The 14,118-nt window shown below is 35.4% G+C and overlaps 1 protein-coding gene across 4 annotated transcripts in view; it reads left to right on the plus strand.

The window, feature by feature from the left end:
• Window positions 1–14,118, plus strand: part of SCLY (selenocysteine lyase) — a 131,772-nt gene that overhangs the window by 58,024 nt on the left and 59,630 nt on the right. For all 4 annotated transcript variants that reach the window (XM_033957526.1, XM_033957523.1, XM_033957525.1 and 1 more), the window contains 3 exons: window positions 6,172–6,278; window positions 6,699–6,735; window positions 13,687–13,770. In XM_033957526.1, the coding sequence (XP_033813417.1) occupies window positions 6,172–6,278; window positions 6,699–6,735; window positions 13,687–13,770 (228 nt within the window). The remainder of the gene's footprint in view (window positions 1–6,171; window positions 6,279–6,698; window positions 6,736–13,686; window positions 13,771–14,118) is intronic.

Here is a 14,118-nt window from a genome sequence, read left to right on the forward strand (position 1 = left end):
AGAAGCATGTTACAGTCGTTCAGATAGAAAAAAATTAGAATTACTTACTAAAGAGATTGAAGATTATTCCAATCGAGAAAGAAGAAGTAATGTCCGTTTGATTGGATTACCAGAAGGAGCAGAAACGGGAAATCCAGCAATCTTTATTGAAAATCTACTTCCCAAACTACTTCCGATAAAAACAAAATATCCCATAGAGGTAGAAAGAGCACATAGAGTGCCTATGAAAAGAAAAGAAAATCAACATGGACCAAGACCCTTTATTTTCAAACTATTGCGCCACCAACAGGTCTTAGAAATACTTCAACTAGCAAAGCAAAATAAAGGGCTTAAATATCAAGATGCTTATATCCATTTTGTTCCTGATTTTGCTAAAAACACAGCGATAAAAAGGAAAAAATTATTGGAATTGAGGCCAAAACTAAGAGAGCTGGGAGCAAAGTTTGGTTTAATGTATCCCGCAAACATGAAGGTTACCATCGGAAATAAAACTTTAACATTTGATGATGCAGAAAAACTTGAGAGATTTATTCAAACTCAAGAAGTGCCAATGTCATCCTAATTTAATTAATATGACTTGAAACTTGTTGATTAGAAATGTTAGAAAATTATATTGAATTATACCACCATATATTAATTATATAGAGAAGTAAAAGATTTTATTTATTTCATTTTAAAGGAGAAGAAAACTGTATTTTAGAATGCAACGATTTTAGAATGTTTTGAATTGGCTTCAAATATATTCTTTTTCAACGACTCTCTTATAATAGAATTAGAATGTAATAGATATTCTAAAATGCAAATGAGAAATATTGTTATATATTTGAGAGTTTAACAGGAAATGTAATAGAATATATAACATGGAAAGATAGAAAGTTAATAGACATTTGAATTTTTATAGAATAATTACTATATTTAAAAGTCTGTTCTGAAAAATTATATACAGACAGAATAAATTGATGGAAATATGAAAGATATTGTGGGGGGAAAAAAATGAAAGGATGGTTCTTGGGGTGAAGCTCTTCTTTTCCTGTGGGGAGGCTGCTGTGGAATCGCACACCGCACACCGGACATATATATAGGTTTTTGGAATATATTGAATATTTTTCCTCTTCTCTCTCCTAAAATCTTAAAAGCTTAAAAATCCTGGAAAACTTACAATCCCGAAAGTCTATGTGAAAAGAAGACAGAAAAAGGATTATTCTACACAAACCTGAACATAATAGGAATGTATGATATAAAATGCAAAGGAAAAAAAAAGGAAAGGAATATAGAACTTGGATTACAAAAGTAAAAGAAGATCGAAAAACTATTAATAAACTATCCTTAAGAAAAGAAGAAGAAAGAAGACAAGAAAAAGGAAAAAACAACAAAGAAAAGAGAGAGAAGAGAGGGAAAGAGACAAACAATAGGGGGAAAAAAAAAAAATGAAATATTTGCTGGTGGGTGATTCAACGGGGGCCACTCCTGGGGGAAGGGGTCTTTACTAATGGAATCATTCTTCATATAACATTATATTCCCATATTAATAAAATTTCAAGGGTAAAGTACAAGATGGAAAGAAGGGAAAAAAAATGGAGCGTTTTAAATATTTTAGAATACAGTTAAAGATACAAACTATATTTATTTGTTTTAAAATATTTAATCTAAAATCAACAAGAAAAGAGAGATATAAATATAAAATAATAATATAAAATATATATATATATATATATTGAAGATTAAAGATAATGAAAATAGAATTTCATGATATCCTAAGAAATATATATAAAAATGATTTAATTCATTAATAATATAATAAATGAATTATTAATTACATCTTAATAATTAATTTAATATTCAATGACTTAAATGGAATTTGGAAAGTTTTAAGGTCTTTCTGGAGTATGTTATAGCTGAACTTAATATGCGTGAGGCCAAGTATACACGACTTTTGCTAAATGGGGAGGGAGGGGAGGGAGATGGGAAAAAGGGAAAGAAATTATATAAAAAAAATCATATAAGTAAGGGGTTAATAATAAAAAAAGGAATAGATGTTAAACATGTGTGGATGTCTGATCAAAACTTTTATCAAAGAATTATAATTCAAATATTACTTATTAATTTAAATGGCTCTTAAAATTTATTCTCTTAACGTCAATGGTCTTAACCATCCAATAAAAAGAAAGAAAATATTAAATTTTCTTCATAAGCAAAATGCTGATATATATTTCATACAAGAAACACACCTGTCAGGAATTGAATCTAATAAACTAATAGATGGTTGGATATCCAAATGTTTTTATGTACCTGCCATTGGTAAAAAAGCAGGAGTAGCTATTCTCATAAATAAGAAATGTATTGCAGATTTCAAGTTAATAAAATTCGATCCACTAGGAAGTTGGGTACATATTAAAATGGATCTGAGAAATACAACCCTGGATTTATTCAATTTATATGCTCCTAATTCAAATCAAATGGAGTTTTTCAAAAATATTCAGCAGATATTACTACCACTGGCTGCTTCTAATTTAGTAGTAGCTGGCGATTTCAATGCTGTAATGGATCCTATTTTGGATAAAAAACCAAGTAAAATTATGAAATCATTAGGATTAGATAATTTAATACAATCTTGTGATTTAATAGATATATGGCGTATCCTTCATTTTAATGATCAGGAATATTCATTCTGTTCTCAGGTCCATAAATCCTTTTCAAGAATTGATTATATATTCGTTTCTAATAATATAGCACAAAAAGTTATGAAAGCAATTATTGATCCTATTATTATATCAGATCATGCTGGTGTGTGGGTTGATCTGCAGAATGATATATCAGTTTATTCTAAACCAATTTGGAGATTTGATAATGCTTTACTTGCAGACATGAAATTTATAAAAGATATTAAAGAAAAAATGCATGAATTCTTTCAATTCAATAATTCGGATAACATAAACATTGAAACTTTATGGGACGCTTATAAAGCAACAATGAGAGGAAATATCATATCATACTCTGCATATATGAAAAAACAACTTAAAAAACAATTTATACAATTGGAACAAGAAATTAAATTATTAGAACAAAAATTAATTACTAAATGGGAACATGATACATTGCAGAAATGATTAAAAACAAAAGTTAAATATAATGAGATTTCTTCTCAATTTGTAAGGAAAGATATGTTCTGTCGGCAAGTACAGTATTATGGAAATTCAAATAAAACTGAAAGATTATTAGCAAATTTTATTAAAGCAAAAAAAAAAAATCTAAGATTATTGCAATTAAGGATAAACGGGGCAATACACACACTAGCAATTAAGATATTATAAAACAATTTCTTGATTTTTATAAGGATTTATATACTTCTGATACTTATGAAAATAAAGAACAAGATGGTATAGAATTTTTAAAGTCATTTATTGGACCAAATATTCCAGATCATATAAAAGGAAGTTTAGAAGAACATATATCTTTAAAAGAAATAGAATCAGCATTGAAAGCTCTTAGAGTTGGGTCCGCTCCAGGTGGAGATGGATATACTGTTGAATTTTACAAAACATTTCAAAATATTTTATTACCTTATCTATTAAATTTATATCAATATCAAATAAATAATGGAAATATATCAGGAACTATGGCTGATTCTGTTATAATTGTCTTACCAAAACCAAACAGGGATCCGACATTGATAACAAATTATAGGCCTATATCTTTGATGAATGTAGATGCTAAATTAATTGCTAAAGTGCTAGCTATAAGATTAGCAAAAGCTCTTCCTTTTATTATTGATATACACCAAACAGGATTTGTTGCTAAAAGACACTCTTCACATAACACTAGATTAGCATTTCATTCTCTAAATTTAGCAAAAAATTTGAATGATCCAGCTTTTCTAATATCATTAGATGCAGAAAAAGCATTTGATAGAGTAGAATGGAAGTTTATGTATCAAGCTCTACAATGGTTTGGTATAGGACCTGGTTTTATTAATATGATTCAAACATTATATAGCTCCCCTGGAGCAAGATTAAATATAAACAATAACTTATCTGATAAATTTAACTTGCTAAGGGGAGTTAGACAAGGTTGTCCTTTATCTCCCTTACTTTTTGATATCGTTCTAGAACCCTTATTAATTGCAATAAATCAAACTAAGGGAATAAAGGGAATCACATTTTCTAATTGGGAATTTAAATTATCTGCGTATGCAGATGATATTTTATTATATTTAAGAGAACCAGAAGACACCATTCCATATCTACTTAACTTAATAGAAAAGTTTGGAAAGTTTTCTGGATATAAAATCAATTGGGAAAAATCTGAAGTTCTTCCAATTAATATCCATTGCACCAAAGGATTATTTGATTTATATTCATTTAAATGGAAAGAGGAAGGACTAAAATATTTAGGTATTCTTATAAAAAATTCAATTGATGACACAGTAAAAGAGAATGAAAAACTTTTATTAAAGAAAATAACAGAAATGTGCGAGCAATGGAATCCTTTACATCTTTCTTGGTGGGGAAGAATCCAAACAATTAAAATGATGATTTTACCTGTGGTTTGTTATCAAATGAGTATGATTCCAATATTTTTTCAGGGGTCATTTTATAAAAAGTTAAACAATATATTAACAAAATTTGTTTGGTTTGGGAAAAGACCAAGAATCGCTTTAGCATCATTACAAAAAACAATCAAGGAGGGAGGGGTAAATTTTCCAAATTTCTATAGGTACCATCAAGCCTATATTTTAAGACAGGGAATGTATTGGATCCTCCCAGATCTCATGGAAAATGTACCCGACTGGTTATATTTAGAATGGCACCTCATGTTCCCTTTACATCCAGAACATTTTATTAGTATAACAATGCCTAGGAGATATAAAGATCATAGAATTCTAATAGATACATGGAAAATATTAAGATTTATAAGCAATTTATCAACAGATCCATTGGCTAAATCTTTAAATCAATCTATTTGGGTAAACTCCAGGATCAAAATTGGTGGATTTAAAATAGTATGGAAACAATGGATAAAAGCAGGTATACGTACTTTAAAAGATGTAATAGTAAATGGATCACTGCTTAGTTTTTCACAATTGCAACAAAAATTTGGATTAGATAAAACACAATATTTTAAATGGATGCAATTGAAACAGGCCATTCAGGAAGGGTTCCCTGAATGGAAGAATCTTAACACTCAATATAGTTTACCAATCCTTTGTTTTCAAGCGGATTTTCTAGGACACCAAGCCGCAAAATGGTATAAGAATATAAATGAATTTTTAAACAAAAAAAAGAGATTAGGACTTAGGGACATTTGGAGTATTGAGATAGGACAGATAATTTCTCCATCTCAATGGCAAAAATTTTGGTCCTGGAGAATACATACTACAAGATCAGCATCTATGAGTCAAACATGGTTGTTTTTATTACATAGAGTTTTATGGACCCCTACAAGATTACAAAAATTAGATAGTAGTAGATCTAATAGATGCTGGCATTGTAAGATAGAAGTGGGGACATTGGACCATTTACTATTCTTTTGTCCCTGCATTAATTCCTTTTGGAAATTAATTTGGCCCCAAATTAATAATTTATTAGAAAATCATGTTGGAATATCATATGATACAATATTATTTGGAACAGCAATGAGAACACAGAGTCCGATTTCAGCTAACAATAATAAACTTTTATTAATTTTAACAGGGGTCGCCATACAGCAAATTACTCAGAACTGGAAAGATTACACTAAACTAAATTACACTTTTTGGTGGAATTCAATTTGTCATATATATAAAATGGAAAAAGCAATGGCATTACAACAAGGTTATATAAAAAAATTTAATAAAATATGGGGATCATTGACAAATTATTCTATTGATCAGATATCATAACACATGTATAAAACATATAGAGGGGGAAGGGAGGGAAAACTATTGTAATATTAATATGATATAAAATTCTGATAAAGGGTTTCTTTAATTTATACTGTAAGAACATTTATTAATAATTTCAAGTGTTTTTTCATAATTGAATGTAATACATGTATTTCACTTGATGTAAGAATTTAAAAAGAATAAAAAATATAAAAAAAAAAAAATAAGGAATTTCTCAGTAGTAATACTGGATTTCTTTATTGTACATCCAGTGTCCCTTCCCTGACCTCTTTTCTGCTGTGTCTCTTCAGTTCTATGGACCAAGGATTGGAGCACTGTATGTGAAAGGACCTGGCCTCAGCACCCCAATGTACCCTATGCTGTTTGGTGGGGGACAGGAAAGGAACTTCCGACCTGGGTAAGAAATGTTGAGCAACTTATCTTATTGAAGTTCACAGGGCAGCCTTGTTCACAGCACTATCCCAAAGATAATGCAGTTAACCTTAGAAGTAAAACAGAGCCCCTCCCTTCTCCACCTAATCAGCAGAAAACAATGGCTGAAAACTAGTAAGTCAGAAATATAGGCTCTATACCACCTAAAACACAGTATTTTAAACAAAAATGCAGGTTCTATAACAGATCAGTGGGAGTATGCAGATTGCTCTCATGCAGATTTATTAGGGATATCCTAAAAACCTGTCTTTTTGGTGACCCTTGAGGCCTGGGAGTGAATACAACATGTCTGGTATCTGTAGCACCAGAAGCCTTTTTTTTTTTTTAAGTCTTTCCTTTTTTTTGCTTGCTGTTAAAATTAACCCTAGGCCTGTTCTTTCTCTAGGACTGAGAACACCCCTATGATCTCGGGCCTTGGCAAGGTGAGCACTTTTGCTGCTTGATGTGTATGCAAGAACTCGCACTACTTGGTAGCAATGGTTGATACCTAATATGCTGAGACGTGCTTTATTGTGCTCCACATGCGTAGTGGATATCTCAAATATGTGTATTAATTTTCTTCCCATGAGAGCATGAGTGTGAGATTAAATATTCTTTCTGCTGGAACTGGGGTTGGGTAATGGATGGTTGCTCCAGAGCTCATATGGCCTCATGTCTGGGCTGGGAGGCTTTACTGTATTTGGCGTTTTCTGTGAAAAGGAGAGGGCATCACTAATCTGAAAAGGGGCTGAGGGATCACTGGCTCCTGGTGCAGTCATTCCTAAATTTAGGCCATCTTGAATTGGATGTCAAAATTAGTACTCCTTGCGGAATTCTGCGAGTGCAGAATCCCTCACCTCCTCATGACGCATAGAATGTTGCACATAATTCAGTGCGGACACGAGTAATAGAGGAGGACGTGAACCACTGCAAAGCAGTTCACTACTTCCTCCTGTGCCGGCTTAAACTTGACTGTTTATGTGAACTGTGATCTTGCATGCACAGAAATCCACCAGAAGTAAAATTAGGCACTTAGCACTGAAGAACAATGCTGACACTTAAACTCTTTTCCCTGACTTAACCATTTCCTGACTTAACCATTCCCTGACTTAACCATTTCCACCTATTTAAGTGCTTAAACTTAGATGCTGAGCAGGAGGACATTTTCATTTTGGCAGGTCTAGGCATTTGGGCCCCAATTCTATAAATGGTGCTGAGGAACATGGTGCTAATTACATGCCAGTCTTAAGTTAGTCACCATTAAATAGAACTGCGTCTTGCGATGCCTAAACTAGGGCACCAGTAGGTGCCTTAGCCTTAGGCACTCCCTATTTATGCCAAGGTTTTCTTGGCCTACTGTATGTCTACTTTAGGTGCCTACATGCAAAACACGCCCAAGATCCGTCCCTAACCACACTTTTTCTGGTAGATGCCTTGGACAAGGTACCTGCCTGAAAGTAGTAGGCACTTACCATCCATTTAATTTTAATTTAAGCCAATTATGAGATGCCAGTTGCATGTTATCAGCATCGATTAAGCTTTTTAAATAATTAGATGCCTAGATCGGCTAGACAGGCCATTATAGGTGCCTAACTTTAGGTATCTTTTATAGAATTAGGGTCTTGGGGCTAAATTCTATATATGGCGCCCAAAACTTAGTGCCAAAACCAGTGCTATTCTATAAGCTGCGCTTAAAGGTAGGCATGGTTTATAGAATAGCATGCCCAGGAACCGTGCCTAAATTTAAGTGAGGCCATTTGTACCAGGGGAAAACATGGTGCAAACACTTACTCCTAAATTTAGGCATGGATGCCCATAATCGATAATTATGTTTGTAACTGAAAGTAATGCACTCATTGTACCCATGATCCACCACCCATTTCCACATCCCATTTTTTGGTTCAAAATTTAGGCATGTAACATGGAGCTGATTTAAATTAGCACCAATAATTAAGAAGACAATTTACACTAATCAGCTTGTTCATTTAAATTGCACATGCAGTTTGAGTTCTTGATCAAAATTGTGCATGCAATTTTAGCACTTTTTATAGAATTTGAGGATTAACTTAAATTTTTAAATATCAGCCTCTTTTTGGTTCTTGGTGAGAGGGAATATGATCCACAGGGCTATAGAACATGGAGAACAGTAGAACTCCTTCTCCTCTTTGATACCGCCATTTGTTCTGTTTTGGGATGAAGGTGATTAATTGATGGTTTTTAGGGAAAGGACTGATCATGCAGTTATTTATAAAAGAATTTAATTTACAAAAGCTTCCTATGTTGCCCATGATGTTAACACCATGGGGAGCCAAGCCTTTGCTCAGAAGAAGAGTAATGGTGTTTGTGACTATTTTTTCAGAAAAGGTGACTAACATCACCAGATTCAGAAAATGAGGTTTTATTGAACTGTGTTAGAGCAAACAATTTGTAATACAATGGTCTAAACCTTATCCTTTTATGCGCAAAAATGTAAAAGTTGCAGAAATTCAAACATATAACTTTTGCAGACTGCTTAAGGATCTGTGATATTAAAAATTTGCCATGCTCAACATTTTGGATCTGCTACTTGTCACTTTCCCAGGGATGGTCACGTACAGATTAAGTTCCTTTTTGCACTTGGGCTTTGCCCAAAATAAAAGTGTGCACTCACAGACATTTGCACCTGTGTTTTCTATAGGTGGTACTTGAATGCAAAAAGCATAGAAACATAAGGCAGATAAAGACCGTAAGTCCTATCTTGTCTGCCTATCCACACCATCTACTACCCTTCCTCTCTCTTAGAGATCCAAAGTATTTGTCCCAAGCTTTCTTGAATTCAGATAACACTTTTCATCTCCACCTCCACTGGGAAGCTAGTCCGCACATTCACCACCCTTTCCATGAAAAAGTATTTTCTGAGGTTACTTCTAAGTCTATCTCCTTTTCACCTTCATCCTATGCCCCCTTCAATCGAGAGCTCCCCTTCAGTTGAAAGAGATTTGCCTCATTTGCATCATATATCTTCCTTCTCTTGCCTTTCCTCCAAAGTATACATATTAAGATCTTTAAGTATGTCCTCATAAGCTTTGTGATGAAAACTACTGATAATTTTAGTAGCCATCCTCTACATGATTCTTTCCTGTTTATATCTTTTTGAAGGTGCTGTCTCCAGAATTTTACTCAAATGAGGTCTCACCAGAATCTTATACAGGGGCATCATTATCTCCTTTTACCTACTGGCCATTCTTCTCCCTGTGCTTCTCAGTCTTGCCATCACCTCCTCTCTCTGCTCTTACTACTTTCATGAGGGATTCAAGCTGAAGACATCTTGCATATGTAACTAGCCACTATCCTTGAATGACATTTTCTGTCTGCACAGAGGTAGAAGCTGTAATTGGGGCAACAGTATTGGTAACACGTTTTTTTCCTAGCCATACTACGGTTGCAGAAGTACTTGCACCTGATGAGAAAAAAAAAAGAAAATTGAAAAAGCCCTACCAAAGCTTACAACTTTCCTCAGTGGTTCTGTAGGTTAGAAGAAGCAGCTATCTTCTTTTATGAGATCTAACCCTCAGAAGGGTAGGGACTTCAAAAGGGTATAGTCAACTCTTCTTTTGAAAGTGAGGTAAAAAAAGAAATCTTAAGAACAAGCAAGCAAAGAAGTTCCTTGAAGAGAAAAGTGAGGTAAATCCTAGCTACTAAGATAAGAAAAAAAATAAAGCAACAGTTATTCCAGTAATATAAACTTAGAATGTAAGGTTGAAAATGCAATATTGAGTTCATTACTTTCCCTCTCTGTCCAAAATAATAATAATAATAATTTATTGTTTATATACCGCCAAAGCCAAAGTAGTTCGAGGCAGTTTACAATAAAGAAGAGCTGGACAATCAATGAAAAAAACAATGAAGTCTTTGAGTACATGAATATTTGTACAGAGTAAGGTTACATTGTAGGGGTGGGTTTACAATAAGAAGTAGGGGAGCAGTTACCGGACTGGAGGAGAGCTGTGGGGTGATCCGTTGCTGGTCCTGGATTCCATCAACAGCGGCGGCTTCCGTTCCTGTCTAGCGGCGCAGTCAGGCATTCACAGAGACGGACCCCTGACGTCATTGGGTCCGTCTCCAACAGCGTTAAAGGCAGCCGTAGCTGTGGTAATACTGGGAGCAGTTACCGGACTGGAGGAGAGCTGTGGGGTGATCCGTTGCTGGTCCTGGATTCCATCAACAGCGGCGGCTTCCATTCCTATCTAGCGGCGCAGTCAGGCATTCACAGAGACGGACCCCTGACGTCATTGGGTCCGTCTCCAACAGCGTTAAAGGCAGCCGCAGCTGCGGTTGCGGCCGCAGCCCCTTAGGGCACGCCCCTTAGGAGCCACGTGGAGTCCAGGAGATGGTAGTGGGCAACTTTATTTGGGACACTTAGACCCGGCTCGGATTCTGCTCCCTATTGTTGGATCTAAGATGTTTATTCCATGTCTACACTAGTGAAGACGTCGTTGAAGTTTGTTTCTTCTTAATAATGCCTAAAAGACGAGGAAGGAACACCGGAGGAGCCTCTCGGCGACCCTTAACCCTAGTGGTCACTATCGATGATTTTCTCCGACGCCTACAACGGGAACAAGAAGGGTCGGGTGCTAGCTCATTGGGGATACCGCCGGAGAGTAGTGCGGTGGGTTCCCCTGAGCATGATATCACTCTTAGCCCCGACGTTAGGACGCCACCCCTCCAACCTACACCGCAAGCTGCTAGCTCCCCACGGGACCAGAACCCACCTGAGGAGGTGTTTTTTTCTTTGTCCACAGAGGCTAGTATGGAGGGCTCGCTGAATATGACAACGCAGAGTGGGATGATCTCTCTGCAAGGACTTGCGACTGGGACAACAGAGGTTGGGGGAACACAAGACGTCACTGAGGTAAAGCTAATTTCAGAACATTTAGATACTACACCATAACAACTTTTTTCACCTACAAAACCTCCTACAGTCACACTCGAAGCATTATGGGACTTGGTAGTGAATTTGGGAAATTCCTTAAATCCTCAAATAAAAAGTTTGGATAAAGAATTAAAAGAACAAAAGGAAGAAATAAGAGTTATAAAACAGGACATGTCACAATTTAAAACAGAGACACAAAATACAAATGAGCTAATGTTATTGAAACAGAATCAAGATATATTGGTTAAAGATAATATACTACTCAGGAGGAAGTTGGAAGTGCAGGAGAATGGTCGAATAAATAATTTGAGATTTATAAATTTTTCAAAGATCCTGTCAACTTCTCCTAGAGAAATGGTGAAAAGATATTTTATGGAAATTTTGGAAATTCCTGAAAACTCCTTACCTCCTCTTACAAGAGTGTATTACCTACCTGCCCTGCCCCATCTTAAAGAAGAAGGAAAGAATGAGGAACCCCGGGAGAAGTCATTGGACATTTCGGCAATGCTGGAACAATCAGACAGAGATTTGGCTGTTCCAGCTACTCTATTGTTGTCTGTTGCTCTAGCTCCAGACAAAGATTGGATATTAAAACTTTTCTTTAAAAATAGGTCCAAAGACTTCCTGGGGCAGCATATTCAGATTTTCCCTGATGTCTCTAGAGAGACTCAAAAAAGAAGGAAAGAATTTTTAATTTTAAAACCTGGAGTGATGCAAATAGGGGGTATTTTCTTTTTGAGATATCCATGTAAATGTGTAGTTAGATATTCGTCATTGAAGTATATATTTACAGAGCCATCTCAATTGATTAGTTTTCTCTCAATGAAACGTCTTGAAAAAGGAATAACAACGTCCATGGAAAGTTAGTTCTCTGCACTTAAGTTAGATAAGGATTTTTCTTATTTAAATAATATGAATTATATATGTTCTACTCTTAATTGTGGATCCAATAATATTGAGGACTAGTGTGAGATCAACTAGGTTAGTATTTCTTTATAGTACATATTAATTTTGGATTTTTAGTTTAATATGTTGTTTGATCTCACTTTACTGTACAAGATGTATATGCTTGGAAATATTGTAAAATTTTATAAACAAATAAAAAAACAAACAAACAAAAAAAAAACAATAAGAAGTAGGTCGAGGCAGTTTACAATAAGACGGGTTGGTCATACAGCGTGGGGTAAGCAGTGAAGACTTTAGGAATCCTTGGTCACAAATCGGTTGAACAGGTTGGTTTTAACTAGTTTTCTGAAGTTGAGGTAGGATGAGTGCTTGATGCTGCTGCTTAGCCAGTCATTCTGCAGACTTGCTTGGAAGGCAAACCGTTCTGTCAAGGAATCTTTTGTATCAGCAGGTTTTTAATGTAGGGTGGCTAAACATACGTATTCTGCATGTAGGCCTGGTGGAGCAGTCTAGTTTAAAGTGGGAGACCAGGTATAGGGGGGCCAAACCGAGAATGGATTTGAAACAGAGGCAGGCAAATTTGAACAATACTCTTGCCTCCAGGGGCAACCAGTGGAGTTTTTGGTAGTAGGGGGTTATGTGATCCCATTTCTTTATGTCGAAAATCAGTCGCACAGCTGAGTTTTATATGATTCGGAGACTTTGAATGGTTTTCTTGAGAGACCCCAGGTAAATGATATTGCAATAGTCGAGTAGGTTTAAAATAGAGAATTGCACCAGTAAGCGGAATGATGTTGTGTCAAAGTACTTTCTGATGGTTCTTAGTTTCCATAGTGTCGCGAAGCCCTTTTTGATTAGTAGCTCTGAGTGCAAATTTAGAGTGAGATAGCGGTCCAGTGTCACTCCCAGGATTTTTATGGTATCGACAATGGAAAAAACACACTTACTCTGACAAAAATGTATTATGCAATACTTTTAACCATGATGAGAGAGGACAGTTTAAAGATAAATGGATTATATTATATTTATATTAAAAATATTTATATCCTGCAAATCCAATACTGCTAAGCGGGTTCCAAAATTACATACGTAATCAAATAGACACACAAATCACTTTTTAGCTGCTTAAATAGCCTTGAAAATTGCCTATATGAGTAGGCAGTGTATGTGAGAACACATACAGTCTTTCATAAGGAATGAAAGGGAATCTACAAATTAATCATAACAAATATTTTATTGCTGAAGAGATAAGTGGAGGGTTCCAGGTAAGGGAATTCTAGCATAATTATTTTTAGAATATGATTTACTAAAGTCTTTTCCTGTTTTATTATTATGGGAAATAAAGTTTAGTAAATCATACTTAAAAATTGATAAATTTCTATGTTCCTGAAGTTGTTTTGCAACTTTTGCATCACAGTCAAATCCTTTCTTGAGCTTAAGATGACACACTTTGAATTTTTGTGTGTTAATTCACTATTAATGTTCACCTTCGTCTTCCTCTGTGCCAGTATACTTCAGAGCACCATGACAATGTCTGAAGGAGCATAACTATAACCGTTCTTTCCTACATCTACAGGCAGCAGAGCTGGTGAGCCAGCACTGGGAGCAGTATGAGGCTCACATGAGAAAAGTCAGGGATTACCTGGAGGAACAACTTGAGGTCAGTGCATTTACAGTATGTTCTGTCTTCGTGCATGCAGCTGCCCCTGTCAGCACATACACTGCAGTGCCAGGATTTCTAACTAGGAGGACCAGAGTGGCACTGTGAAACCCCTATTAAAAGGCAGTTCTTTAGCTGGATACCAAATTTAAATGCCATTTGAGCATGCGAATGTACAGAATACCAGCACTTTTGCGGTACATGTAAATTGCAGCAAAGCACTATTCTAAGGCAGTGCATAGCAAACTGTGTGCCACAGCACACTAGTGTGTTGTATAAGATTTCAGGTGTGCTGCGAGACGCCGGGGAGGAGGAGAGGTACCAGCACCGGCTGACTGCCTACAGGAC

Source organism: Geotrypetes seraphini, chromosome 9 (genome assembly GCF_902459505.1).
Source record: "Geotrypetes seraphini chromosome 9, aGeoSer1.1, whole genome shotgun sequence".
Taxonomy (NCBI): domain Eukaryota; kingdom Metazoa; phylum Chordata; class Amphibia; order Gymnophiona; family Dermophiidae; genus Geotrypetes; species Geotrypetes seraphini.